Source organism: Micromesistius poutassou, assembly GCF_964030765.1.
Source record: "Micromesistius poutassou genome assembly, chromosome: 23".
In the NCBI taxonomy this organism is placed as follows: domain Eukaryota; kingdom Metazoa; phylum Chordata; class Actinopteri; order Gadiformes; family Gadidae; genus Micromesistius; species Micromesistius poutassou.
The window spans coordinates 7,036,152-7,063,368 of NC_140293.1; the positions used below are offsets into that span (position 1 = coordinate 7,036,152).

Below are 27,217 nucleotides of genomic sequence, written 5' to 3' on the forward strand. Positions count from 1 at the left end.
GAAGGTCGCTGGTTCGATCCCCGGCTCCTCCTAAGCGGAGTGTGGCGGTGTCCCTGAGCGAGACGCCCTCACCCTGACTGCTCCTGACCCGCTGGCTGTCGCCCTGCGGGTCGGTGTGTGAATGTGGGCATGAATGGTTGTAAGTCGCTTCGGATAAAAGTGTCTGCTAAATCCCCTAAATGTAACCCTACATTCACACTACATCCGTCCGTTAACGGATCTCATTGACTTTGCACGGGGCGCTCTCCAAATGCATTGTGGGTCCGTCCGTTCCGTCGGCTCCGTGGCCGTTGCGTCAAAAAGTTGAGAAATGTTCACCTGTTCAGGCAACGACGGATCCGTCGGCCAATCGGATCGCGTTATGCAAACATACTACTGTCCAATGAAATTGCCTTTGTAATGCAACCCGGGAAAACACATGGCTACGTCAAAAAGCCCCCGCCCGTCGCCCAGGACGGAGGTCGTGTGAATGTAAGGTCAGTGTCGCTGTGTTGCAGTGAGCATGAGGAAGGAAGGAAACCAGCGAGATCTTTAAATGGGGAACCAGGCAGAGGCTCTACAACGACTTCCTCCACGTCCACGCCCGTCGTTATTCTGATCAACACCTCGCCTGTGGTACCACGCCCCGCTGCCAATCAACCTGCGTCCCACGCAGAGGGGCGGGGCCGGGGTGGGAGGGTGGGGGCACGGGGGGAGACTTAACTCGGGGGGGGGGGGGTGACGCGTCAGTGGGGCCGGACAGGAGAGGGGCCCCACGGTGGAGGGGGGGGGGGGGGGGACGGGGGACGGGACGGTTCAGGCTGGGGGCATGCAAGAACACACACACACACACACACACACACACACACACACACACACACACACACACGCACACGCATGCACACACACACACACCCACACAAAAACAAACTTGCAGGCACACACACGTGTAGGCCCACACATACCTACACACACACACACACACACACACACACACACACACACACACACACACACACACAGATGAAGGCTTTGTTTACCGTGACTGTAAACGTGGTAATCTTCTGTTGTGCGCCAGAAGGGCGGCGGTCAGAAAGGAGGTTTGCAGGTGGAAGAGAAAAGAGTGAGGAGGAGAGAGAGAGAGGAGATTACCACGGGGCTGGAACACACAACAGAGAGAGAGAGAGAGAGACGGCAGCGCTCTGCTGTTCCACTGCACAGCCACAGGCTCTCTCTATCCCACGACCACTAGTGACTCATTCACCGGCGAGTCAATGTTCACTTCACAGGGCGGTTATATCGTCATGACTACGCATCCTTCTCACGCCACGTCGGTGTGCGGCGTCAAAGCCCTCAGGAGGAGAGGAGGAAACAACGGCAGGGAGGGGCGCGTTTAAAGTAGAAAGAGATAAAGCAATGTACAGGGAGAGAATCGATTTCCTTTCTGAGCCGCCTCAGTGAACATTAAACTGTTCGAACGGCCGATGCGCTTAGGAAAATAAAAGCGCGCTGATTGTTTATTTCACGGTCGGTCTGACCTGAAGGGCCTCCTGGATGTTGCCGTTGTAATCGATGATCTCCGTGTTTCCCTGATCTCCCTTCTGTCCAGGGGGGCCCTACACATTGGATACACAAATAAACATTAAAACATGAATCTCATAACATCTGGAGAAAAACATCTCAAATCATAAATCACAGATTAATGCTCTTGGCCGTTCATTGCTCTATAAACGGCTGTATATTATATCTCGGGCATCAGGTGTAGGTGACAGAGGTATGGAAACAGCAAGAGCCTGATTGGTTACTTGATATCGACCCCTAGAGGTGAACTTGCGTCATTGCAGTTCAGCTTGCGTTGCCCTATCATTTAAATTCATACATTCTTACTACATAAATATTACATTTTATATTTACTTTCAACACTCAAAATATCAATTAATTTAATAAAAATGGAATGTAGATGCCTATTGCTGTAGATATAACTGTTAAATGTATAAACTTTATTTATGAGCGTGTTTCTCACCTGTGGGCCAATAGCGCCGAAGACTCCCTTGTCTCCTGTCTCCCCCTAGTGGACAGAGAGAGGTAGTGCGGGCACAATGGTAAACATCACTTCATATATTTTGCATGTCTTTACAATTAGGCATCTTTGCTCAGGGATGCCTTAAGTTAAAATTAATGTAAATGTGAACGTCGTCCACGCTGACCTTGGTGCCTCTGAACCCTGGAACGCCGACCTCTCCCGGTGACCCCTGCAGTATTCAGAGTTCAAAGGTCACGACACTGAACCACAGCAGCTAACACACGGGGCCATAACGACCCCTCCAGATGGATGTGCTCTCTGCCCGTTGTGGGGTTATGATGATAAACACTCATTCTCAACACCGACTTCTCTCGACCAATCACCATTCCCCTCCCCGGCTACTCAATTAACCAAGTATCAACATTGGAAAACCTCGACGGGAGCGGAGGTGTTTGTTTGACTTTATGCGCCACAGGGAGTGTTTGTTGTTCCTGGGGCTTAGCGGTAGGATGGGAAATAGCTCTGGGATGTTTTCTCTTTCGGAGCTATGACCAGAAAACAAGGGAAGAAGCCTTTAAATTGCGTATTTTTCTTTCTAATCATCTCATGAGTGAGTTGAACTCAGCTAAGGCCATGGAAGCAATTTTACGGAGTATTTTGTGTTGCAATGACGGGGTTCTACCTGTAGGGGGCGGCAAAGGACCACTGAGCTAACATGGATTTATGGAGGGAAAAGTTTTGAGCCAATTACCTTTCCTTTACCTACCTTTCTTATCTTATCTTATCTTATCAATGCCCCCTTTTTATTAAACTAATATGTTAATGTTTGTCTTCATGGACAGTAAATTGAATACGTACAAGACAGTGGGTTCAGACAGAGAAAGAAGGAATAAAATCCAGCATATAAAGAATATTTAAAGAAACTACAGCCACGATTTGCGCACACACACACACACACACACACACACACACACACACACACACACACACACACACACACACACACACACACACACACCTCACCTTTGGTCCAGCTGTCCCGATCTCTCCTTTGTCTCCCTTGCCTGGGGGGCCATAATCCCCCCTCTCGCCCTGCAGGTCATAACAAACACACCCCCCCACAGCCCAGTAAGACCCCGTCAGCCAGCACCGTATCAGTCTCCCCCTCCCCTCTGGGGGAGAGACGGAAGAGCAGGAAGAGGCCAAATACAGAGAATATTCTGTAGTTTATGAATACGTAGTTCTTTCAATTTCTGAAAGAACTATGAATACAAAGTTCTTTCTTTTCTCCTAGATTGGTTCTCTGTGGTATACAATCTAATTGACTGCATGGAAGAAATGATCCTGGATAGATTTGTTTTAAATAGTAAAAAAAAAAAAAAATAGAACTGTATTGTATTCAGTTTCATCCATGCAATTTAAAAATAATCTGGAGATAACCCAGTGTGTATCAGGTTCAATTTGAGAAACTTCGTTAAACCAGACTTCGTTCAACCAGACTTAATAAGACATTATTTTTCCAATTCTTGCTAAAGTGAATCACCCCAAAGCAGCCGCTAGAGGGCTCTGTTGAGCTGAGCGTCTCTATCTAGTCCTCAGTCGAGTTGAAGCAACGGGATGGAATCTGTCTGAAGTGTTTTCCTTTCATGGTTGATAAATTATACATTCACACACAGGATAGCCTTCATCTAACAAAACGTCTGTAGAAAGCATTGAAATCGGTGCGTCAGCCTCCAATTTGCTTTATCTTTCAATGTGACGCCTGAAAACAAGAGACGCGTCGTTTTGCGTCATCAATTACAGCGGTCCAATTAAAAAAAATAGATCGATGCATCGCTTCGATCCACTTGTCTTACGCCTTGAAAAAAGTACGAAAACACGTACACATAAAAGGGGTGGTCATTACTGAAGTGTAGAAGCTCAAGCTTATGGAGTAGTGTTGGGAAATGGACCAGGGCCATAAACTGGTGCAATCATTCATAATGAACTGCATCGACCATTATTCATGATATACCTGAACCATTCAACAGTATTAAATAATCTCTTAAAAACCTTAAACTGTTTAAATAGATTCATGCCACACATCGCTGATTTACTGTTAAAACGATTGTGAATTTCAGCCAACACATCTGTCATACTTTATCCCAAAGAGAATCCCATCTCTTGTGTGATCATCACTCATTCATTCTCAGCATGACCCAGTCTGAGCTGATAAGTGCAGACTCTAATGGCGTCAAATGGCTGCTCGTAAACCCGCTCTACACGACCCCTCAGTGGGGCCGTAGACGCTAACTCATGAAGACACTGGGACTTACACAGGCTTTATAGGGACCAGGATCACCCACAGACACCTCTCACACACACACACACACACACACACACACACACACACACACACACACACACACACACACACACAGATACGAGGGCATCTGACGTCCATCTCCACCACATCAAATGAACCCCCTCTTCTGGAGAGGTGAGGGGGGGGGGGGAGAGAGGGGGGGTGAATCAAAGAGACCCACCGAGACTGGAGCCGGGCCTGTCTTAGCATATGACGGACAGCCTAGCCCTCCTTAAGATGCAGACCCCCCCCCCCCCCCCCCGGGTTTAAGGTGCCACCGACCACCAAAACGTGCTTCTCAGGGGCACATACCTTGGTTCCTGGGAGCCCTGGAAGTCCTGGCTCTCCCTGTGGTCCTAAGAAGCCCGGCTCGCCCTAGACGGAGGGAAAGACGGAGAGTAAGCAAGCGTGAGACGCTACTGAAGCGTCGCTCTGTGACGTCGCTGAAGGGCCTCTATCTCCCTGATGGATCAGCACCGGTGGAGTGGTTGAGAGCGCACGGTGCGAATGACAAGATGCTGGGGGCAAACGCGAAGGGATCTGGGCCGACCTAAGCATGCGAGTCCCACACACACAACTCGAACAACAGCACGTCCAGGCGGTCAGGCGCACACGCGGTGGAGAATGTTGGTGCGTGCACACACAGAGACAGAGACAGACACACACACACAGAGACAGAGACAGACACACACACACACAGAGACAGAGACACACACACACACAGACAGAGACAAAGACAAAGACAAAGACGCACACACACACACACACACACACACACACACACACACACACACACACACACACACACACACACACACACACACACACACACACACAGACAGAGACAAAGACAAAGACGCACACACACACACACACACACAAGCACCAGGGTCAACCATTAGGGCTGATGATGCATCCTGCGTTCCCCTTCCACTAACGACCTCCGCCGGGCCGTGAGGCGGAGGGGCTGACCCAGCTCGCCTTTACCCAACTCGAACACACAGCTTTTTTTGTGTGTGTTTTTTGCTTTTGTGAGTTTCACGCCGTCTCGCACACTCGAGGCCAGAGTCGGACTGAGCGCTCCGGTACGAGGTGCGATGATGGCCGTCTATATTTAGCCCCTCCGACGTCAGCCTCGCGTGAGCGCTGCGGTTTTCCACCTTCGCGCCCTCCCTGGCTCTATAAACCGGAGTGAGAGCCGCGCCGAGCCAGACCCCCACCGCCGCGCTGAGCCAGACCCCCACCGCCGCGCGGAGCCAGACTCCCACCCCCCACCCACCCACTCCCAACGCTCGGTAAACACCGGGAGGCGCGGAGGGGAAGGGCGCGGTGCCGGTGAGATGCACGCGGTTGGGGATCAATCGAGCACTCGGGGCCTCTTAAACACAACCAGGAGGGCGAGGAAAACAGCGTTTTTCTTTACAAGGCCAACAGGTAAAGGGCACTAAAACGTCGACGGGCAGAACGAAAGCCAGAGCAGCACCAGGCGTGATGTCATCGCGCCGGTCGGAGCATTCTTTCCGTCGAGAGAGCAGAGTCCCGGAGCCAACATGTCCGCCCTGTGCGCCGTGTGTGTGAGAGTGTCGGTTGTTTGTGTTGAGATGGATGCCGTATACAGGGCTTTGCTCCATAACGTTAAATGGCTTTTTGGAGACTCGTAAACGGCAAGGGATAAATCCGTTAAAGGCCCACTGAAGGCATTGTTGATTGCGGAAGAAAAAAATTGCCACTGCTTCTTTTCAGCTTTTTGTTTGGGTCTTTCGTGCTGTGTGAGTTTCTAAAAATGGAAACTGAGGGGTCTTTGAGAATGGGGATTGAATCAACCAACTGTGAACTGTTTCAAATGAACTCTCCGATCACGCTCCTTCAAAATAAATTGCACCTTTTCAGATATTCATAGTATTATCACCCCGAGATGCAGAGGTTCAGGGTATGCAGCCTCTTAGTGTGTGCTTCTGTCTGGCTCACAGGGCAGGGCATTAACCCCGAGGGTTTGGGGTTCCATTCCCACCGGTCAATCTTTGCATGCGTGGGAATCGCCCGTGCAAACATGACATTTTCACCAGCGTTCCGGATAAAAAGTGTCCACCAAAAAAAACACCTTATCAATACAAAAAACAAGCTGGCATTCGGAATGCCGCATCACTGGATTTGGCTTCCCTTAGCTGAGACATAAGCAGGTTAGCAGCCAGACTGAGACCAGCAGTGGTCAGGCGCACAGCTCCAACACCATATTAACCACTCAGGGATGTCCTGCATCAGCGTTGCTAAGCAATGGGTCAGCATCAGCACCAGCAGCAGCACCACCAGCAGCAGCAGCAGCAGCGAGCGGACAGGGGGAGGGGTCGGACTACAGGCCACAGAGACCGAGGGAGACACGACACTGAGGGCAACCAGTGGGGGATGAATGGAGATGAGCAGCCACGTCATTTACCTTAATCCCCGGAAGTCCGGGCAGCCCTGGAAGTCCCGGCTCGCCCTACACAGAAAAAGTGTGACACGTTACAGCCGGGCTGAACCGAGCCGGGTGATTGGGCGAGGACGACTATGGTGAGAGCTTCAGGGCGGAGCTTGGACTGAATGTAACGCGCTGCACGTAGTCAGCGGGAGGGGCGTGGTGTTGTGTTAAGTGTGTCTTTGTGTTGCTGTTAGTTCATTCACTCCACGTCAGCAGTAGCAGCAGACCTACAGGTACATGCATTGTCAGACCATCGCATGCAGCAAGGCCCCCCCCCCCCCCCCCCGAAATCAGCGGGGGTCCTACACATATGTCGCGCCGTCCAATCCACTCTGAGCAGACCTCAATGTCACGCTTTCACTCACTCAAAGGTTTTTACGAGACAATGTTCTTGGACTGGAAACGTGTATATCTTGGTTCCTGGGATTTTAAGGGCGTTTTGTTGAGCTACCGTTGAACATAAGTTGCTAAAACTTCGACATAAACGTTACGTTTTTCCGTTAGGGGTCACGGTTAAGATCAGGGGGAACCTGAGACTCCCTTTGCATCAAAGCAGCCCCGCAGTACAGCACAGACATTTGATTCAACAGAATAAGAAAATAAGGAGGTCAAGTACCTCATGAGGGATCTCAATGAGGATTCCTTTCAAAATAAGAGTTGGGAGCGGGGGTAATTTAACGGTCTGTTACGGGGTATAATGTTTATGGCTTATGAAAAGAGATATTCAGCCCGGTGTGAGAGGGATCAGCAGTAACGGCACTCGGGGGTTCAGCGAGGAAGGCCCATAAATATGGCTGCACGGCTCATGAAAACACAGCGAACCTAACGAACACTCGTCTCTCTGGTGAGCGGCTCGGCGTCGGTGGAGCGCGGTGGAGCGAGAGTTCAACTCCGCTCACTCCGGACCCTTCCAGAACATCCGATACGATGACAGATTCAATGCACCGCGGCACAGGGAATGGCCACTCAACAGAGGAATGGAAAGGGGATTTCTCTAACCCTTTTTACCAATAAGTAAATGAATAAATTAAGAACCATTTGCAGATTTATTCGACTGATGATTGCCTGGGTCACACCTCTTGCACATACGAAGCGAGACGTTTATGATGATAAAATAACGAATTTCGTTTCACGTCTCCAACACAGATTTCCGTTCGCGGAACGCGATCGTAAACCTTTGCGGAGATAGAAGATGAACAAGAAATTAACGACACCTACGGGCCATGTTTCCTCAACCCCTGACCAGCGGAGCACGGCCCACCGCAGGAAACAAGCCATGGACGAGCCCGGGTCAACGGGAATGGTCCGTTACACAGACCGGCACTAAGATGCTCTATGATGGAGTTATTAGCCACTTGGCTGCTCCCGTCCTGCTCACACACTGACTCCACCTTTGGGTCATACTGGTTTTGTGGGACCACAGAAATTCCCAGTTTCACTAAGGGGGAGGGAGGGGGGGGGGGGGGGGGGGGGGTCAGCATACAGTATATAGACATATCAAGATGTGAAGCTAATTTGGTTATTGCATCCGTTGAACAGAGTTAGACGTCCAATTTGCATTCTAACCGTATCAGAAAACATGATCTAAACTGTAAACAATGTGACATGTGACTGTGGCTCTGGTGCTGCAGATAGGCTGTGGTGTTTGTGGTTGAATCTAAACAAAGAGAGCTATATCTACTATGATATGCTATGTATATTATCACTATTTCTCTCTGGGTCCCTGATATGGATATATTTGAAACACATTGCAGTGCAGTGTGTATTGGTGGACGGGGCAGGGAGGTAAATACCTTCATTCCTCCTCTTCCGGACTCTCCTGGTTCTCCCTAGGAAGCAGACAGAGAACTGGTTATTTCACCCCCCCGACGCTTTTATTGTGAAGGAGAAGGAGAGAAGTCGGTCAACAGCTCTGGAGTTGCGTTAATGTGATTCTCACCTTGATGCCCGCCGCCGAGGAGCCGGCGTCTCCCTGGAAACAGAAGATACAAGAACAAAAGTTATGGCTAAAATCACAAACACACAAACACACAAACAGCTCTGCTACAATGCGGTTATTTATGCAGTTATTTATTCAAATCGAACTGACCAAATTCAAGAAAATAGAAGAGAGAAATAGAAGAGAAATTAGAATAGAGAGAGACACACACACACACAGAAAGAGAGAGAGCGAGAGCAGAGAGCGAGAGAGAGAGACACACACACACACAGAGAGAAAGAGAGAGAGAGCGAGAGAGAGAGTAAGCGAGCGAGCGAGAGAGGGGGGTTTGGGGGACTTGTGGTTTGGTTGCAGATCCTGCGGTCGCGCTGCACATACGCCTCTCTTGCTCAGAAGTTGCCGAAGGAATGCCCCCCCCCCCCCTCAGCTCTTTATGGGAGCCATTACGATGCATCACACACACCGCAGTGCACACATGTTTAATTGCCGCCCTGTGGGGATGCAAGTAGCACCCAGGAGGGAGGGAGGGGGTCCTGAGCACCTCATCAGCTCAGAGCCCCGCAGACTAGAGCGCGCGGGGGGGGGGGGTGTTGGGTTTGGGTGGAGGAGACGGTGAGACGTCAGTGGTGAAGTGTTCCCCCAATTACCTGCCTGATGGTGGCAGCCATAATGAAGGCATGGGAGCGGGGTTGGGGGGGGGGGGGGGGGGGGGTGGGTCACGCTATCAATGGAACAGCCGTCGTCACGCGGCTGTTAAAACCTGCCGCCCCCATCAGGCACCTCCGTAACACCCGGCCCGCTTTACTCTCGACTCGTCGTTTTCCAGCGGTGGAAAGTGCGGCGGTGGAGCCCGGCGGAGCCTAATGAGGATTCAACGGAGGACTTAAGGGGGAGCAGGCTGTGCCCGGGAGGGGGGGGGGGGGGGGTGGAGGGGGGGTGCGCACGCTTTCGCGAACCCCCGAGGGTCGCCCGACACGGCCGCGGCAAACTGTGCCGTGTCTCCTCCGGAAAGTTTGTGTATCAGTATGTGTGCCTGCGTGTTTGTGCGTGTGTGTGTCTGCGAGCATGCCTGCGTGTGTGTGTGTATGTGTACCTGCATGTGTGTACCTGTGTGTGTGTGTGTGTATACTGGGCACACGCATGTGCATACTGCGCCAGTGCCGTTCAGTCTCTTTCACACTCAGCAGACCCCTCTGTCAGAACAGCATCCCCTTGTATCAGACACAGACCGGCCTGATGCCTGCATCTCCATGCCTTCCCTCATATCTCCCTCTCTCTCTCCCTCTCTCTCTCGCTCGCTCTCTCTCGCTCGCTCTCTCTCCCCCTATCTCCCTCTCCCTATCTCCCTATCTCCTCTCTCTGTCCCTCTCCTCTCTCTCTCTCCCTCCCTCCCTCTCCTCTCTCTCTCTCCCTCCCGTCCTCCTCTCTCTCTCTCCCCTCTCCCTCCCTCCCTCCCTCCCTCTCGTGCTCTCTCCCTCCCATCCTCCCATCTCTCTCTCTCTCTCTCTCTCTCTCTCTCTCTCTCTCTCTCTCTCTCTCTCTCTCTCTCTCTCTCTCTCTCTCTCTCTCTCTCTCTCTCTCTCTCTCTCTCTCTCTCTCTCTCTCCTACTCCCCCAGGTCCTTGTGTTTACCATGCTGAAGCTCTTACTGCCTCACCTCTCCACCGGTATTACCCCCCCCCCCCCCCCCCCCTACACACTCTGCAGACAGTTAACCCCGTCCCCCCCATCCCCGGGACGATGAAGATGAGGAGATACAGACGGGGGAAGACAATGGAGGCCATTGACCCTCCTCTCTGCGTCGTCTTCACTTTTTTGGGGGGGGCGGAGACGAATCACTGGGATCTCCCCGAATGACGAAGGTCACAGGGTGAGGGAGGCGGCAGTGAGGCACTCCCTGCTGACTCTGTCTCCCCCAGACGGGAGAGATTCATCTGGAAGACGATGATGGAAAATGTCCATGTCATGGAGCTGTGTGTGTGTGTGTGTGTGTGTGTGTGTGTGTGCGTGTGTGTTGCCTGTGTGTGTGTGTGTTTGTGCGATGTGCTTATTACCCCATCAGCATCAATTATCTCCATTACCCTCGCTCTCTCTCTCTCTCCTTCTCCATTTGGCCCTCGCTCTCTCTCTCTCCTTCTCCATTTGGCCCTCGCTCGTTCAAACTCTCATCATTACCCTTAATGTCCCCAATTTGTGTCGCTATTACATCTCGATTCCAGCCGGCGTCTCCATCCAACTCTGGTCAGGTTCTCCTTCTCGCCCTAATGAGTAGGAATGCTCTTGAGAAGCCAAACGGCATCCATCCCCCCCCTGGCCCAAACACACCAGTTTGGTTTCCCGCGGCGCTCCTCTCCCCCGCTCTCTCTCTCTCTCTGGTTCCCCTGCAGAGCGGAACTTCCATCACATTCTGCCTTTTACTGCCGTCGAGGTAGAACCAAGAGAACCAAGATCAAAGAGGACTTTTATCGCTCTCCTCCGCTTTCCCCTTTCTTCCCTCCTTTTCCGTGCTTCCCCCGCTGGCCACAGATGATCTCCAGCGTCTGGTTCTCCCGCCGCCTCTCGGCCGTCGCCGTGTGTTTTTCCGAGCGCAGGTATCCATCACGCCGGACACTTTCAGAGTCCTGCGCCGGCGAGCCGCGATCAATCGTCGCTGACAGCCCGGTGCGACGGCGGGGGCCGGCCCCCGTTAATCACGACTTTTGTTTTTCCCGGGCAGAAGCGGGAACCGCTCTGCGGACGCCGTCTGGCTCCGCGCGCCGCCGCCGAGTTGTTCCTCCGGATTTAATCCGGATTCCGGCCGTTTATCGCCGGAGTCGTCGCTTCGCTTCTCGTCAGACTCAAACTCAAACGTCGGAGCCGACTTATTTCCAGCTTCGCCGCCGCTCGGGTTCGAGAACGGCCAACGCGCCAAACCTTTCCACCGTGAGAGACGGCCAAGCGTTAAAACAACCCGACTAAAAGGGCTAACGATGGGAATAAATCTCCCTTTCAGACCGTCCCCCCTGCCGCCGGCCATAAGCCCCCGCTCAGGGAATCACAATTACGCCCAAATCGTCGGAACCCAGAGGGAGCAACAATTTGCTCATGGCAGCACAACAACTTGTGTGTGTGTGTGTGTGCACGTGTTTGTGTGTGTATGTTTGGCTGCATTGTTTGGGTGTGTGTGTGTCTGTGAGCATGCCTGTGTGTATGTGTGTGTGTGTGTGTTTATGCTTATGCCTGCGCGCGCGCGCGTGTGCGTGTGTGTGTGTGTGTGCAACAATTTGCTCATGGCAACACAACTCCCCACCAATCACCGATCGCCTCGCGCTCCAGACATGTGTCGGGCTACAGCCCTCACCCCCACGGCGGCGGATCACATGACCTGTCTCGCTTGTCCTTTTGATAAATGGGCCCAAATTAGCTCTCGGGGAGCCAGCCAACCACGGAAAGGCAGCACGTGCGTGGCGCGCCAATTACAGCCCGGCCAATTACAGCCCGGCCAATTACAGCCCTACCTTAGCCTCCGCGGCTGCTTCCAAGCCCAAAGCTAGCTTTGTCTGCTGCCGCCACTCGCCATAACACAGCAAAGAGCGCTTTCATACTCCACGCGTTCCCCGGAGCTCAGATGGATGACATTAAGTCTTGCTGCTCGCTGCGTAAGTGCGGAGTGGCGTGGGGTGGGGGGGGGGGTATCCAGCTCCTGTTGTACTGACGAGTGTGATGAGAGAGGGAGGTAGAGCGTAGAGAGGAGGGTGAGGAGGGTGAGGAGGGTGAGTGGACGAACCTTTTCGCCGCCGTCACCTTTCAGTCCGTCCTCTCCCATGTCGCCCTGTAACGTAACGTCACACGAGAGGAGAAGTCAGTTATAAAACAAAACGGATGAGTACGTCTATAAAAGTAAAAGCACAAAACGTTCTGGCGTTAGTTTCGCAAACGAAAAAACAAACTTGTTGCCACAACGGAGCTGTCGTTCAATCGACGCTTCTGTCGGAACCGACGGGAGGCAGCTGGCGGACAGATGCGTTGCCAGAGACGCCCGCCGTTATCCCCCCCGGTCAGCGCCTGACGAACGGCACATGGTGCGGAAAGCAGCGCCGGCTAATGTGAAGTAATGATAATAACACGCCTCTGTAGAAACCCCTCCACCCAAAGAGCTGACGGAGGCCACTGACGGTTCCGCCAGTTCCCCCCCCCCCCGAGAGAGTCTAGGCGAGTCATCGCCAGATCGCTCCACTCTCCTGAATCTGTGTCGTCATGGTGATCCTCTCATCACCGCTCGCCCCGTTCTCGGCCAATCCGAAAATGGCGAGGCACGGAAAAAAAACACAAAGCGGTCAGGGCTATAAAGGCCGCGGGGTCGATCCCGGGGGGCTCGGCTGCGAGCACAGAGTCGCCATTGTGCGATGCTACCGTTAGCCAGACTACCGTTCCCCTCCTTCCCTTTTCTCTCTTTCTCGGACCCAATAAAACGCCGCAGATAATAAAAGCTGCGTTCCCGAGGCGGGACTCGTTAAGGTCGCTGAGCCGTCAGCGTGACGAGGCCGTCTGCTCCGGGAATGAGTCGTCAGAGAGAGAGAGAGCGAGAGCGAGAGCGAGAGAGAGAGAGAGAGAGAGAGCGCCGGTGTTGTCGGGAGGATATAGAACCGCTTCCAAAGGGTTTTCTTTATGGGGTACCGGTTACTATGCGGGGGAGGAAGGGACTTCCGTCCGACGACAATGAGGGGCCGTAAACCAAAATGTCGCCAGTGAGCAAACATGCAGAGGGACACCGCGCCGGAAGCACAGTGTCTGGTGATCTGAATTAAGGCCGTTACCTTTTCACCTTGCTCTCCAATTTCGCCCTGTTAGGAATAAAAACAGGGAATTAACCACAGGAAGGCTCTATTGGGTTAAGTTAAGGGAATTACTGCATACGACCGGGGGTCAGATGGTATCTAGGGGTTAGGTTCATGTTAGGTTTCCCCTCCGAGGCGGACTCCGGTTTCAGCTGCTCCTCTGCAGCGTGATGTATGGGGGGTGTCAAACCAGGCCTTCAGAGGAGATCCTGTTGTAATCTAGACGTCGATACTCACTGAATGCAGACTAATTGACGTGAGGGTATATCTTTACCACGTTGCTTCTGCACAGTTCAGTCTCAGGTCGTTCCCAGAGTTTGGTCGGATTTTAATGTGTGTTCTCATTCTCACCTTGATTCCATTCAATGTTGTAATGATGCGTCAAATTGGACGCAATGCAATAAAAATTGCGTATAAATGTTGCTGGAGGAGAATGTGTGACTTGTTAAATGAGTATAGGATTTAAAATAGGAGAGTCCCGCAGCTATAAAAGTGAAAAAAGTAAACCCTGAACTGGATAATAACCTTCTCGGAGTCAAACGTTTCTCCTTGAGGACGGAACAAAAGTAAAGTAAAGGCCGAACACAAAAACGACCTGATAATGGCCGCCCTGCGTTTGACCCAATAATAAATAATGCAACGAACCTTGGAGCCGTCCACACCGTCCATTCCTGAGGTCCCGATATCTCCCTATGGACACACACACACACACACACACACACACACACACACACAGACACACAGATAAACACAGAGACACACACACACACACACACAGATAAACACACAGATAAACAGACACACACACACACACACACACACACACACACACACAGTGGCTAAGGTCAGTGTGTGTTCCAAGTCCCACACACAGACCTGGGGTCAGTTCACTGCTCCTTGATAAAGATAACCTCAGCAAAGTTCAAGTTTGGGTGACAGCATCGTCTCAGGAGACGGCGGTTATGACGGCAGAGACAGACAGGATTAACAGCTATGGTTCTTCACTGCGGCGCTTACCTTGAATAACCATTAATACCATACTAATCGTTATTCCAGTTTACATATCCATTGTTTGGTGCCTTGGGATTCAATGGCCTTAAAAGACGTGTGCCTCCATGAATAAATTCCCAATCCCAATGCGTTGTCAATCCAACAATCAGTAGACTAACATCAGCCTGTCCGTCACAAAGAATACGATTCATTTCCTGACCTTCAACAAAGGGCGGTCATATTCACGTGTGCACATCGACAAGGAAATTGAAAACCCACAATGTTAGAAGTTGAATTGTTAACCCTGTTCAAACCGTGCTCAGGTGGGGGACCTTCAGATAACGACATAAGGACACGTCCCCACGTTGGAACAGATCCTGTGTTCCAACACACGTACTACCAGACTATGTAGTATGCCAGAAACAAAGATTTAGTACACCCCGATGCATAGTATGGAAAATGCAGTATGCCAAAAATACCAAGATGTTGAACTAAATCCGGCCGCATTTCTCAGTATCCAAGCCAGCATGCTTTTGGCTCTTCTTACCCACAATCCTCTTCAGCAGAAGATACCTGGGCAGCACTAAGGTGTGCTAATCAGTGACACACCTGTAGTATGTCCCCAATTGTGTGCATTCTGTGTACAACAGTACCTACTGTGTAAGGTTAGCCGCAGTACGTACTAAAGTAAAAAGAAAAAGTATGCGATTTGGAACGCAGCCAGACTCTTTTCACAGAGGTCGTAATCCTAGAACAAACACAGGTGTCTCTCATCACACTAATTAAGGCTGAGCAGACTGATAAGTTAAGATAAGTCTACTACCAGCACTGTGCTACAAAACATGTACCGCCCCTTAATTAGTGTGATGAGCGACACCTGTGAATGATGACGCCTCTGTGAAACGGTCTCTGAAAAACAACTGAAACTCGGTACGGTTTGCATGTGTGGACTTTACCAACCCTCCGGGGGGTTCATTGTTATTGGATCGATAAAAAAATGTCGGGGGGGTGGTGGTGGGGGGGGGGGTGGGGGGGTAGTGGTAGTGGTGGTGGTGGGGGAGATGGTGGATCCAGCTGTTTGAATGTTGAACTTTCCACATGAGCGGTGCCTACACACCGTGACAAATTCTGCTTTATAACACATCGCTTTTTAGAGTTGCACTTCATGAGGTTGCTGGCGACGGCCGTCGTAACACGAGAGAGAGAGAGAGAGAGAGAGAGAGTGAACAAGAGAGAGAGCGAACGAGAGAGAGAGAGAGAGAGCGAGAGCGAACGAGCAGTGAGCTTTCACTTTGAAACGAAACATCTCTCTCTCTGGTTCCCATTAAGCGCCGGGCGCACACACTGCGTCTCTTTGTATCTCCGATACGGAGACACGCGGCAGACTGTAAAGATTGTCCCTCTGCGATTGTTCCCTCTGCCTCATCTCTCTCTCCACGGAGGCTACACCACACACTCCTGCCTCCTTTTGTCCTCTGGGTCGATACGCAACGATAAGCCCTTCTGTTTGCCGTTGTTTGTTTCTGGTTGCGCGGTACATCTGCTTTTCCTTTCTCTCCCCGCATGGCAGAGACGGATGAGAGGATGCGTGCGTAGCCCCCGGGCTCCATTCCCCGCGGGATTCATACCGGCGTGGGGAATGGAGCCCTGGAGAGGGCCTGCTAAATGGGGATAGTGGTTTGGAAATTGTCCGAATCCCCTCAGGCTCCAGGGCACTGAGGGTCACTTTGGCACCAAACTAAATAAAGCCGAGCCAACGAGAGCCCTGGGGAGCGAGGGAAAGCACGAGAAGGCACGTCTTCCTGAGGTAGTAATACTCTTGGAGAAAGTTGTGATGTGTTGTGTGGACTTTCCTTTAATTCACGTCGCACGCAGCAGTCCAGGAGATATCTTGATATCCATTCAACAATCTCCATCTTCTAAGTGTTAATAATATATCTATCTATATATATAGATAGATATATCTCTATACATAATCTATATCTATCTATCTATCTATCTATCTATACATCTATATCTATCTATCTATACATCTATATCTATCTATCTATCTATCTATACATCTATCTATCTATCTATCTATACATCTATCTATCTATATCTATATCTATACATAAATAATCAGTATCTATATATCTATATATATATATCTATATATATGTGTGTGAATGAATGAGCTCACCTTCTGTCCATCGTTACCGGGAAGCCCAGGCGGTCCTAATAAACCCTGAAACACAACGACGGAGAACAGTCAATATGTGATAATGAACTATAACAAAGTTAGACGTTTAAAGGGCTGATATTACGCCACCAGGTGTGGGTGTGATTAGCCATTACAAGCCGTTTGAAAATCTGCCTTTTCCTGTGTTTCAGTGACATCGTAATGGCTAATCACACCTGGTAGCATAATCGCCCCTTCAAGCTAGACTTAATTAGCATGTGTCTAGGTTAGTACACCAAAGTAGTATGATGAAGTTGTTTAGCAGACTAAATCAGTTTGTAGATTTAAACAGTGTTGTTAGCTACAGTAGATCAAGATAATGTCCGTAATAGAGGTTGACATACATCTATATCCTCAAATAACTAATAACTTATCAATAATAAATAAATAAATAAACGAATAAACTGCTCTATTAAGGGCCAGGTTGGCACACGGTTTTCCCCGGATAACTTTCCATGCGTAAACTGCGGTATGAACTGATCGATAGCGCAGAGCCAATTCATCTCCAACTCCCCCCGGTCTGAACCACACACCGACAAATGGCTTCCAGCGCTGCACTCAGCCTTCGTCTGACAGCCCCGTCACATCTCAACACCCCCGCCCAGAGCAAACACCTTGTCATCTTATTATTTCTAATGCACACACAAAGTGATGGATGAGGATACAGGTAATGGAGAAACCGACTGAATATCCCCCACGGTGATCAGGCACCCGACCCAGGCTCAGATTACACAAGAGGAGGAGGAGGAGGAGGAGGAGGAGGAGAATAAGAAGGAGGAGAAGGAGAAGGAGAAGAAGGAGAAGACGAAGAAGACGAGGGAGAAGAAGACGAGGGAGAAGACGACGAGGGAGAAGGAGAAGAGGGAGAAGAATAGAATAGAAGAATCTATTTGCTCACAACAGGAGCATCTGTTCATGGGAGTCATGGAGAAAGAGTTCACGGTTCATCAGATTGCCGCGGTTCAAATGATAATCTGTGATATCCGTACATTCGTCAGACCCCGCCCCGGCCTTATGTTTGTATTTAGCCCCGATGTTTTGCCTGAGTCATAAAACAAAGCGGCGTGGATCGTGACTCACGCGATGCGTCCGCTCTGCGCTACACCGGCCAGTTCATTAAGCTCCTTGATTTCACACACGCAGCGACTTTCCCTGATTCAGACGAGACTTCGGGACGCCTGGCGCCTTCCGAAACAATCACTACGAAACATCGCCACGGCGATGAAACGCTCAACAGTTAAAACCGTTGATACCGTCCAGGCTTCCACGCGTGGGGACGGGGGGCCCCCGACCGGCAGCACACTCAGGGGCCCGGGGCTCTCCTGGCGTTCACACACACACACACACACACACACACACACCGGTGTGTCATCGACGCCCCTTGACCCCCAGCGCCGGCGTGGAGGACTCCCAGACGGACGACGAGCGCAGACAGGAAGTGTCTGCTCGGGTTACGCTGTACAAACTCCGGCGGCTACCTGATGGGCCGAGCGCCACGGGGCCCGCCATCTGCTCACCGCATCAGCGCTAGGCTAGGAGCTAGGCTAGCAGCTTCGGCGCTAAGCGCTCGGAGCCTTGAGCCTGCGCCCCCCCGTGCACTTTAGAGGAAGCCTGTCTGTCGTCAGTCCCTGTCCTCCACGCACCCCCACCCCCACCCCCACCCCAATCTCTATTCTCTCTTTGTGTCACGGCCTCCTCCGGGGAGAGCTGTCTCCTCCTCTTTGAATAAGAGCAGAGCTGTATTTCATGGCTGATGTTAGTTTTTGACAGTTTTCGTTTTTTGCATTTGATCCCCCCCCTGGTTGCCACGGCTGCGGGTCCTTTGGTGGAAGTGCTTTTATTCTCGCTGAAGTCACACGCACACAGAGACTACGCACAAACTACCGGTTCTGTTACGGCAGACACAATCAAACCCAGGAAACACATCAAACATAAAAACATCAGAACCTACCATGCCTCCCTCGGGTCCCTTCGTCGTCAAGGTGGTGAAGGTGGAGGTGACGGAGGTGTGGAGGTGGTGGTGACGGGGTGGAGGTGGTGGGGGTCGTGTTGGTGGTAGAAGGCGTGGCGGAGGTTGAGGCGGATGATGGTGTGGAGGTGGTGGTGGTTGTGGTAGAAGAGGTGGCGGCGTCGTGGAGGTGGTGGTGGTTGTGTTGGAGGTAGAAGGGGAGGTGATGGAGGGGTGGAGGTGGTGGTTGGGTTGGTGGTGAAGGTGGAGGCGATGGAGGTGTGGAAGTGGTGGCGGTGGTGTTGGAGGAGAGAGGGCGATGGCGGTTGAAGAGTTGGGTGGAGAGAAAGGGAGAAAGACACAGGGGTTAGGGAGTCAGTGTGAGTTTAAATAACCCAATTTCCACACATTACAGAGGCAACGGTTCATTTACTGGCCGGGTTTCACAGTGAACACCAACGCTCCGGGGCGAAGCGTATCACAATCCAGCCCTTGTTTTACTCTCAAACAAAAGGAGGAAAAAAACAACAGTGTGCTTTCCATTCACTAATCAGGGCTGAGACCAAAAAAAGGCTTTTAAGGCCTGAACAAATAAAAAAAAGATTTATCACATGCAGACTTCTGTCTTTGTTACTTATTTGTAACTGAAACATGTTCTCGACCGGTCTAACTATTCCCAGGTCTTTTTTTTTAGGTTTAAAATCCTCACTCTATATTTAACCCGAGGAATGAGATTAATTTGCGGAATAACGGGAGGAATATAAGTCTTAAGTACCGGGAGGTACACTTAATACTTAAACTGACACATCGGGCCCCACGCTCCAATCATCACCCTCGTATGTCACCAGAGCTGAAACAAGAGTGTCAGAGAAAAACTTCCCCAACACTTCTCTCTATTTCCGTGGCGGTGCATTATCGCTCGCCGTCGCGGCCAAACCGCACCCATTTATTTACGGCTTTCTGCTTGGGTGCTATGACACTTATTGCGAACGGACGTTTCTCTCGCTGCGTTCGCAGGATCCCCCATGCCGCCATTTGGCTCATCTGGGGGCGGCTGGGTCCGGGCCAGACTCAGACTTCAAGTGCAGCTCAGAGCGCCTTGGTATTTATGCTGCTGTGTCGGGCTGTTATGTTGTTTGGTATTAAACTCGTGGGCCTACTGTGTATGGCACACGGAAACACGCTCATCTCGCAGAGACGTCCCACCCGGTGCTCGTTAAGCCGTTAACTAAATAAAGATGCCTTTTACCCACAAGCCCAGACGTGCCAAGCACAGCCATCGACGAGATAAACACAATCATCACTCCTCGGAAACCGCCGTGGAGTACAGGTATGGGTGTCTTATGGGTGTCTGGGTGAGCCTGTAAGGGGCGAGGTCTGCGTGTTTGCAGCCTACCGTGCCGCGTTAAGCACCACGCCCCCCACGATTGCGGTGACTTTAACGTGCGTCTGCTCTGATTAAAGGAACCTCAATGAAAAACGCAGCCGGCCTTCAACAAACCAGCTTAGCCACCAGAAATATTTCCTTCCGTCCCCGCCGCCCCCCCGCCCCCCCCCCCCCCCCCCCCCCCCCCCCCCCTCGCCCCCCCCCCCCCTCCCCAAAAGCCTTTGTTAGCGTTCCTGAAGGAGGCCGGGTAAACATGTTTACGACCCCACTAGCTGTGTGGCAGCATGTGCCGCTTGCCGGAGTGCTAATTAGGCTGGCTACATCTGAGAGCACTCCAGTGCTACCGGCCGATGAAAGAAATGTTTTCAGAGAGCGAAGGGCCCCAGCTTAGCCCTCGTTGTTAGCATTCGGAGTCCCAGGCAGCGATGACGTCGTATTATCCCAAAGATTATTTTTGGTTTGGTTTCATTGTGTCCAATATGTTAATATGCTAACCCTAACCAGAGTATCTATTTTAACCTGGCTATGACGTCTGAAAATAGTTGCCCTGTCATTTACTGATAGAATCCAGAATCCGTTACAAATGCTAGATCTCCCTTTAAGTATGTCGGACCAAAGACTTTCGTGTCTCGGTAATCAAACCGTTGTTGCAGTTTGGTCCACACACACACACACAGATTAACCTTCCTATCTTGAAAAACGATTTGTAGCAGTTCTCTCTTTTTAATGAGCCTTTACACTTGGGTCAGTCGTACGACCACAGTGAGTGAATGGGCCTGGCCTTGGAGTGGGGCTTAGGAAGCTTCCGGAAATTAGGTTAATTTGCACTTTAAAGGCCAGACCGGAGTACCAGGAGGTTTGGTCTGTTGCCAAACAAACCCAAGTGTTCTCTGTCTAGCCAGTGGCCCTTGGAGGGCCTACGGTTCAGACACCAGAGTTCTCTGTTGGTGACCTCTCTTGGTAACCTCTGCCATACATCCTCGCCATTGTTTAACTATTCCATTTGTCCCGTGTAAAACATCTGTGTGGGGAGACCGGGAGACAGACAGCTTCTTCAGTTCCTGTGCCTAGCCGTTGCTTAACGCAGATGAGTTTAAGAGGAAAACATGATAGCATATGATGTAACATAAATATAAGGCACATATTTGGATATCTTTTGGAGTTCTTTGGGCAACAATGTATGGCATCAAAGATGAAAGGTAATGCATAAGAAAACAGTGTTGTTATTTGCCGTTTAATTGGGGATGTTGGAAATAAATAAAAAAACAGACTTTGTGCTTTGAGGGGCCTGTCTCATCTCAAGGCTTGCACTTAAAACCCTTTCTTGAACCATTTATACACATGTTTGGTCCTCATGTTTGGCGTTTTCATTAAAGTTAACTTAATTTCACAGACGGATTACCATCAAAGGTTTCACTTGCTATACTGACATACGATGAAACCAAACTAAGGGAATAAGAATCAAACATGTCAAAGGTAAGTGAAGTGCATTATGGGCGAGTCTGGAAGAGGAAGAGAGGAGTATGAGAGTCCTTTTTCCCCTCGGTGGGACGTGCCTTTACACCAGGGAGCAGATGGGAGGCTGTCGTCTCAGTTACGGATGGAGAGCCACAAACAATACCCCACTGACATTCCACACTCAGCCTTCTGAAATATATTCCAAGTCCTAAATTAAATCTGCCTGCAAGGCTGCATGCCACCTTCCCATTGTGGGGATCCTATAATTGACCCCAGAGACCTGATGGCAGGGATGGTTCTCAATTTGATCCTGCAAATATTTCCTTTTTGTTCCCACTGTTCTTCTTCTTCCTCTCCCTATCTCTCTCTACCCTTTCTTCTCTTTCTCCTTATTCTGATTCTTCTTCTTCCTCTCCTCCTCCTTCTTCTCCCTCTCCCTCTCCTTCTCCTCCTCCCTCCTCTTCTCATCTTCTCCTCTTCGCCTCTTCTCCTCCTCCCACCCCGGTTGCCTCCCGTTTCCCCACGAAGGCGTAATCCGTCTAACCAGCTCCATGTGTTCTGGACAACTGTTGGGAAACTCTGGAATCTACGTTTGCCTCTTTAACAATAGCATCGACATGAAAAGAAAAGGAAAAAAAAAACACCACCCTCAGCTAGGTCAAGTGGGCTCCCGCGCAGGTCCCGCCGGCAAAACACCGGGACGCAAATGTATGTCCGGGTATTCCCCTGAGACGCCCCCCTCAGGCCCCCCTCCGGAGAGGAGACGATGGAGATGGAGAGGTGATGAGTTTTCATCTCTCCTCGTTTGTTTATTTAAATCTCTTCTTTTCCCTTCTTTTCCCTTCTCTGAGCCTCTGCAGTGTGTCAACGCCGGGCTAACTTTTTATTTTATTTCTAAACATACAGCGTCCTAATCTGCTAATCGTACTTCTCTTGGCAGTTTACACATCATTACCGAATTCCCCTGCTCCGCGCAACCACTTAGCACTCCAATTAAGAGTCGCAAAGTCATTAAGAAAACTCTTGACGAGTTCCAACGTCGGTGCTTTGGGGGAGCGACATCGTGTGCATTCCAAATCAAAGTCTTATTAAAACAGCGGCGTTATAGACATGGCACTAACTCTTATAGGCAGGAGGAGATAGAGCGGGAGTGATGATTCATGTAATTCTGCAAGGATGATCTTCAATCATTCCTTTATTCATCCCGTCGAGGAAGCGTGCTCGCTTTTTTCTCGCCTGTCTCTGGGCCAATTACTCACGGCATTCATCATTCCATTACGCTGTGATTCCGCACTTTTAACAGCTTCTCTGACGGCCTCTGAATCCGAACGTTGTATCAACGATAGACTTCTGATAATCACACGTCATCATTCTGAGTTCATGGGTTTTTTCAGTCCGAATATTGATTTTGTTTTAGGATGGAAATAATGGTATTCAAATATCTCGTCCAAAAGCTATTTATGTTTACAGCTTGCAGCTTTAATGAATTAGTGCCCAACCAAAGTAAAGTTACATAAAAACTGAGTTAACCGTATTAATGGTTTTATAGTGTATTTATTTATGTCTTCTATGTTGTTTTTGTTGTTATTAATAGGACACATTTTGCCAAGTTACATCCTGGCCATAGTTACTTTACCCAGAGCAATTTAAGCTGAAACCCCCAACAATGATATAATTGATAAAACCTGTAAAACCATATCTTCACAGACGTAAATCCTCATTTCTAAATCGGTATGAAACAGCCTCCATGGGCGTGGGGAGATGGATTTGTGACCGTCGGTGTGTCTCTGGAACAGTTCCGGGACACCAACCATTCACAGTAGATCAGTAAAACGACACAAAATGGATCACGACGTTTCCAGCAAGAGTTAAAACTGATTCCTCTCTCTCCCCCGCCCGTCCACTGCGTACACTTTAAAACAACCTTGTTATGTCTAATCAGTGTGGCCGTATAGCGCCGAACCTTTCAAACATAATGTGATTCAAATCAAAAGGTATGTGTGCTCACCATCGGTCCAACTTCTCCTGGCGTTCCTGGATCGCCCTGATGGGAGAGCAAAAACACAATTAATACAAACAGGGTTGAGATGTAAACCATATTGTCGGGGACTAGGCCATGAGGGGGAGGGGGTGGGCAGAGAACTCCAAGTCTGGACATCCAAGTGGACAAAAGACCACTTGTCGCCACTTTTACAGAAAACGTCACGCTTACCATTGTGATTATAATTCCCATTTCAGCGTTTTAATTGCGGTATTTTAACAAGCCACTCCGATATCAATGGCGGCTGGCTCTTAGCCACGACGTAGCTCCTTGGCTGAGTCACCTGTAGCCTTCAGTGCCGTCACCAATTACCTCCGCAGAAAGTCCCTCTCCTAGTTCAGGAGTTGGCAGAGCAGGCCCACCTACGCCTCAACCCAAAGAGCAACTGCCAAAATCATAGCGGGAACATCGCTCCATTTCCTCCCTTGCTCCTGTCACATCAAGACACACTTCTGCCCTTCTTCATGATGAACGGCAGAAGGGTGGAGGAGGTGGTGGTGGGGGTGGTGGTGGTGGTGGGAGGTAAACAGTAAAAGGACTGCATTTATACAGCGCTTTTCTAACCAGTGGCCACTCAAAGCGCTTTACAATACTGCGTCACATTCACCCATTCACACACCGACGGCGGGGTCGGCCATGCAAGGCGACAGCCAGCTCATCTGGAGCAGTCAGGGTGCGGGACGGTTGTCTCGCTCAGGGACACCTCCACACTCAGCTAGGAGGAGCCCGGGGATCAAACTAGCAACCTTCCGGTTACCAGCCGACCCGCTCTACCCCCTGAGCCACATGCCACCCCAAAGATAGAAGCAGAACTAGAAAGAGAGAGCTTAATCTCTTGGAAGAGCGCTGTGAAGTGGGGGGTCGGTGAAAGAACAACAGAAACCAGCAAGTGAGCAAAAAGTTGGAGGGGAGCGAATAAACAACAGTTAATATTCCCTGCGCTGCCACGGCCGGCGTGGCCAGGAGAACAGAGATCAACCGTGCAGCTCTGGGAGGGAGACTCACTGTTTTAACGGCAGGTCATAATCGACAAGCCGCGAGGTCTTTTCCCGGGGAGAGCCTCTATCGTAATCAGGGTGCACATAAATTAGCGTGAGGCTTGTGACAGGCCCGACATATGGAAAGGGTTACACGTTTTTTTTTCCCCAGCTTTTTTTTTTTAACGCAAGCCCAAGAGTGTAAACACACACATCCATGCGAGAGGCATGTTCTCAGGGGCCTTCATCTCATGCTGGAGTCACTAAAAGATATTAGGGCCAGAGCCGCGCAGCTTAGCCTGCCATGCATTCATTAAACCGGCTTTCCAGCCCCGGCTCCCATGCCAAGGTGGTTTCCAGCGGGGCCACTCCCTGCCCTTGCTCAGCCTGCCGCGTTTAGCCGCCCGCCCCACACCACACCGTCAAACCCTCCCCCGCCCTTCTGAAGGGTCGCACAAGGACAGACACACCGGTTAATAACACACACTCACACAGACACATACACACACACACACACACACACACGGTGGGACTCACCGCTACACCTGCCACGCCTCGGGGCCCGTCCTTGCCCGTGTCCCCGGGGGGTCCTCTGGGTCCTGGGGGGCCCGGCGGCCCCGGGGGTCCAGGGGATCCGGCCTGGCCCTGGTCGCCCTGTGTAGAGACGGCCCGGACATGGTTACCCTGTGACGGTGGGACTCCACAGAGGCCGCGTGGGCTCTGTGTCTTCAGGGCAATGCTATGAAGGGTGTTACGACGGGGGTGCGGTCAGACGCCGTTAATATGTTCTGTCGTCTAATGGCTTTGCTTCGTGCCATGGCGAGGATTTTTCCCTCGCTTATGACTATAATAACCATATATCCATGCATGCGCTCCAATCGGAGCAGTTAGCCCACACTACCGTGGTGTTATATAGATAGATACATCAGGAGCGTACATTAATATAAAAGCTAATTTCATCGTTGACTGAAACAGCAATTCATAATTTCATTGACACAACAACACTTCATTCACATCATTTTTATAGTTTCGTAAATAAATAAAGATAAAGGAAAACGACTTTGAAGTGTTTTTTACGAGTGCTTCTTAAGAGGCTTGCATGCATGCTAAAGTAGGAATGGCTAAGGCGGGGGAGAGATCATCAGCAGACCGGGGTGAGACCCGGGATGAGACTGGGATGAGACTGGGATGAGGTGGAGGAGAGGGAGGGAAGAGGAGCAAAGGACACAGGCCACTACTACCTTAATGAGACGTCGCTTAATGAGCTGCTGGTCAGCGGAAAGAAAGCCATGATTGATCTTAGGGAAAACCATCTGAGCGGGGAGAGGTCGAGAGGTCGAGAGGTCGCAGGTCAGAGGTGAGAGAAGGTTGGAGGAGAAGCATGAGGTCCCAGACGAAGAGCAAGGAGGAAGGAGGAAGGCATTGGCAAAAACAAAAGGAACAGGGCAGAGAGAAACAGATTCATGTTAGAAAACGTTTGTCCATTATATAGACCGGCACTTTCACCGGCACAAGGAGAAATCCACACTTTCTTTCCTCCCCATCACCCCCAAGTCAAGTGTCGGTGGTTCTCTGAGGACTTCTGTCCTGTTTTTTTTTTTTCATTGGGAGGGCCCATAATTACCCCGGTGAGGGGGGCTACAGGTGAGGGGAGACATGATGGGGGGGGGGGGGGAGAAAGAAAGTGGGAACTCCTTCTCTGCCGCTTTGAAAGCGCGGTCGTCATCCCCCGAGTGCTTGGCGTGACAGACCCCCCTCCACCTCCACCCACCTCCACCCACACACCTCCAGGCAGCAGCTCACACTGAACGGACAATAGCCTTCCCTCTGTTAGGAGGTCAACTACCGACCCCTCCCGTGGAGACCTGTGTCACAGGCCGTCTAGGGTTCCACATCAGGCCTTCAGCTGGACACCGGTTAGTGAACTATGAGCCAATCATAAGGGGTCAGTTATGGTGACTTGGAAGGGTTTGTGGTGAGCCAATGAGATCGGATCAGGTTGTGTCCAATGTCAATTTGGGATTTTTTCTTTTGAAATCTCTCTCAATACATCGTTTTACTTCCTTTGACATTGACATTGTGCATTGGTGTTTCTTTTCCTCATCACTAAAGTGAAACCGGAGTATCCTAACTAACAGCGGAGGTAGTTGATGAGTGGGTGTAGACTAATGAGTCAGGGTCTTTAGCTCCTATCTCCTGGTCCGGCCCCGTCCAGTGTGTGCTGCTGAGGAGTGGAGGAAGGGGGTCGGGCCGTACCAAGCCACTCCGGGGGGCATTTCCACTGACAAACCTTGACGGTCAGGATTTGGTTGCTGTGCAAAGCAGCCAGTGTGGCGAGACCAGGCAACCCCTACAGGAACACACAGCAGAACATGGCAACCACACGCACAACATTCACACGTTAGGGGGGTACACAATGACAGTTGGAGCGGCCATCTTCCCTGATTCCATGCACTAGCAATCCTCCTGCAGTGATGCACAGCTGTGGTGCAGTTTCGTGTTTTAAAGTTTAGTTTGATTTTTGTAACATTGTATTATTTGATCATCATTATTTCAGAATCAATCAAGGGATCTTTAGCTTCAAATTAGTTTAAGAACGTATAGTTTGTGAAGGAACAGCTACGACGAAGCTGTCC

The 27,217-nt window shown here is 50.7% G+C and overlaps 1 protein-coding gene across 1 annotated transcript in view; it reads right to left on the minus strand.

Annotated features, from left to right (window-relative positions):
• Window positions 1-27,217, minus strand: part of col25a1 (collagen type XXV alpha 1 chain) — a gene marked incomplete at its 5' end in the record, with an annotated part of 45,280 nt that overhangs the window by 10,819 nt on the left and 7,244 nt on the right. The window contains 17 exons of the mRNA XM_084487536.1: window positions 1,020-1,043; window positions 1,518-1,595; window positions 2,003-2,047; window positions 2,187-2,231; window positions 3,026-3,094; window positions 4,659-4,721; window positions 6,781-6,825; window positions 8,598-8,633; window positions 8,744-8,776; window positions 12,509-12,553; window positions 13,539-13,565; window positions 14,205-14,249; window positions 16,732-16,776; window positions 18,722-18,739; window positions 23,572-23,607; window positions 25,119-25,235; window positions 25,823-25,894. Of these exons, the coding sequence (XP_084343662.1) occupies window positions 1,020-1,043; window positions 1,518-1,595; window positions 2,003-2,047; window positions 2,187-2,231; window positions 3,026-3,094; window positions 4,659-4,721; window positions 6,781-6,825; window positions 8,598-8,633; window positions 8,744-8,776; window positions 12,509-12,553; window positions 13,539-13,565; window positions 14,205-14,249; window positions 16,732-16,776; window positions 18,722-18,739; window positions 23,572-23,607; window positions 25,119-25,235; window positions 25,823-25,894 (843 nt within the window). The remainder of the gene's footprint in view (window positions 1-1,019; window positions 1,044-1,517; window positions 1,596-2,002; window positions 2,048-2,186; window positions 2,232-3,025; window positions 3,095-4,658; window positions 4,722-6,780; window positions 6,826-8,597; window positions 8,634-8,743; window positions 8,777-12,508; window positions 12,554-13,538; window positions 13,566-14,204; window positions 14,250-16,731; window positions 16,777-18,721; window positions 18,740-23,571; window positions 23,608-25,118; window positions 25,236-25,822; window positions 25,895-27,217) is intronic.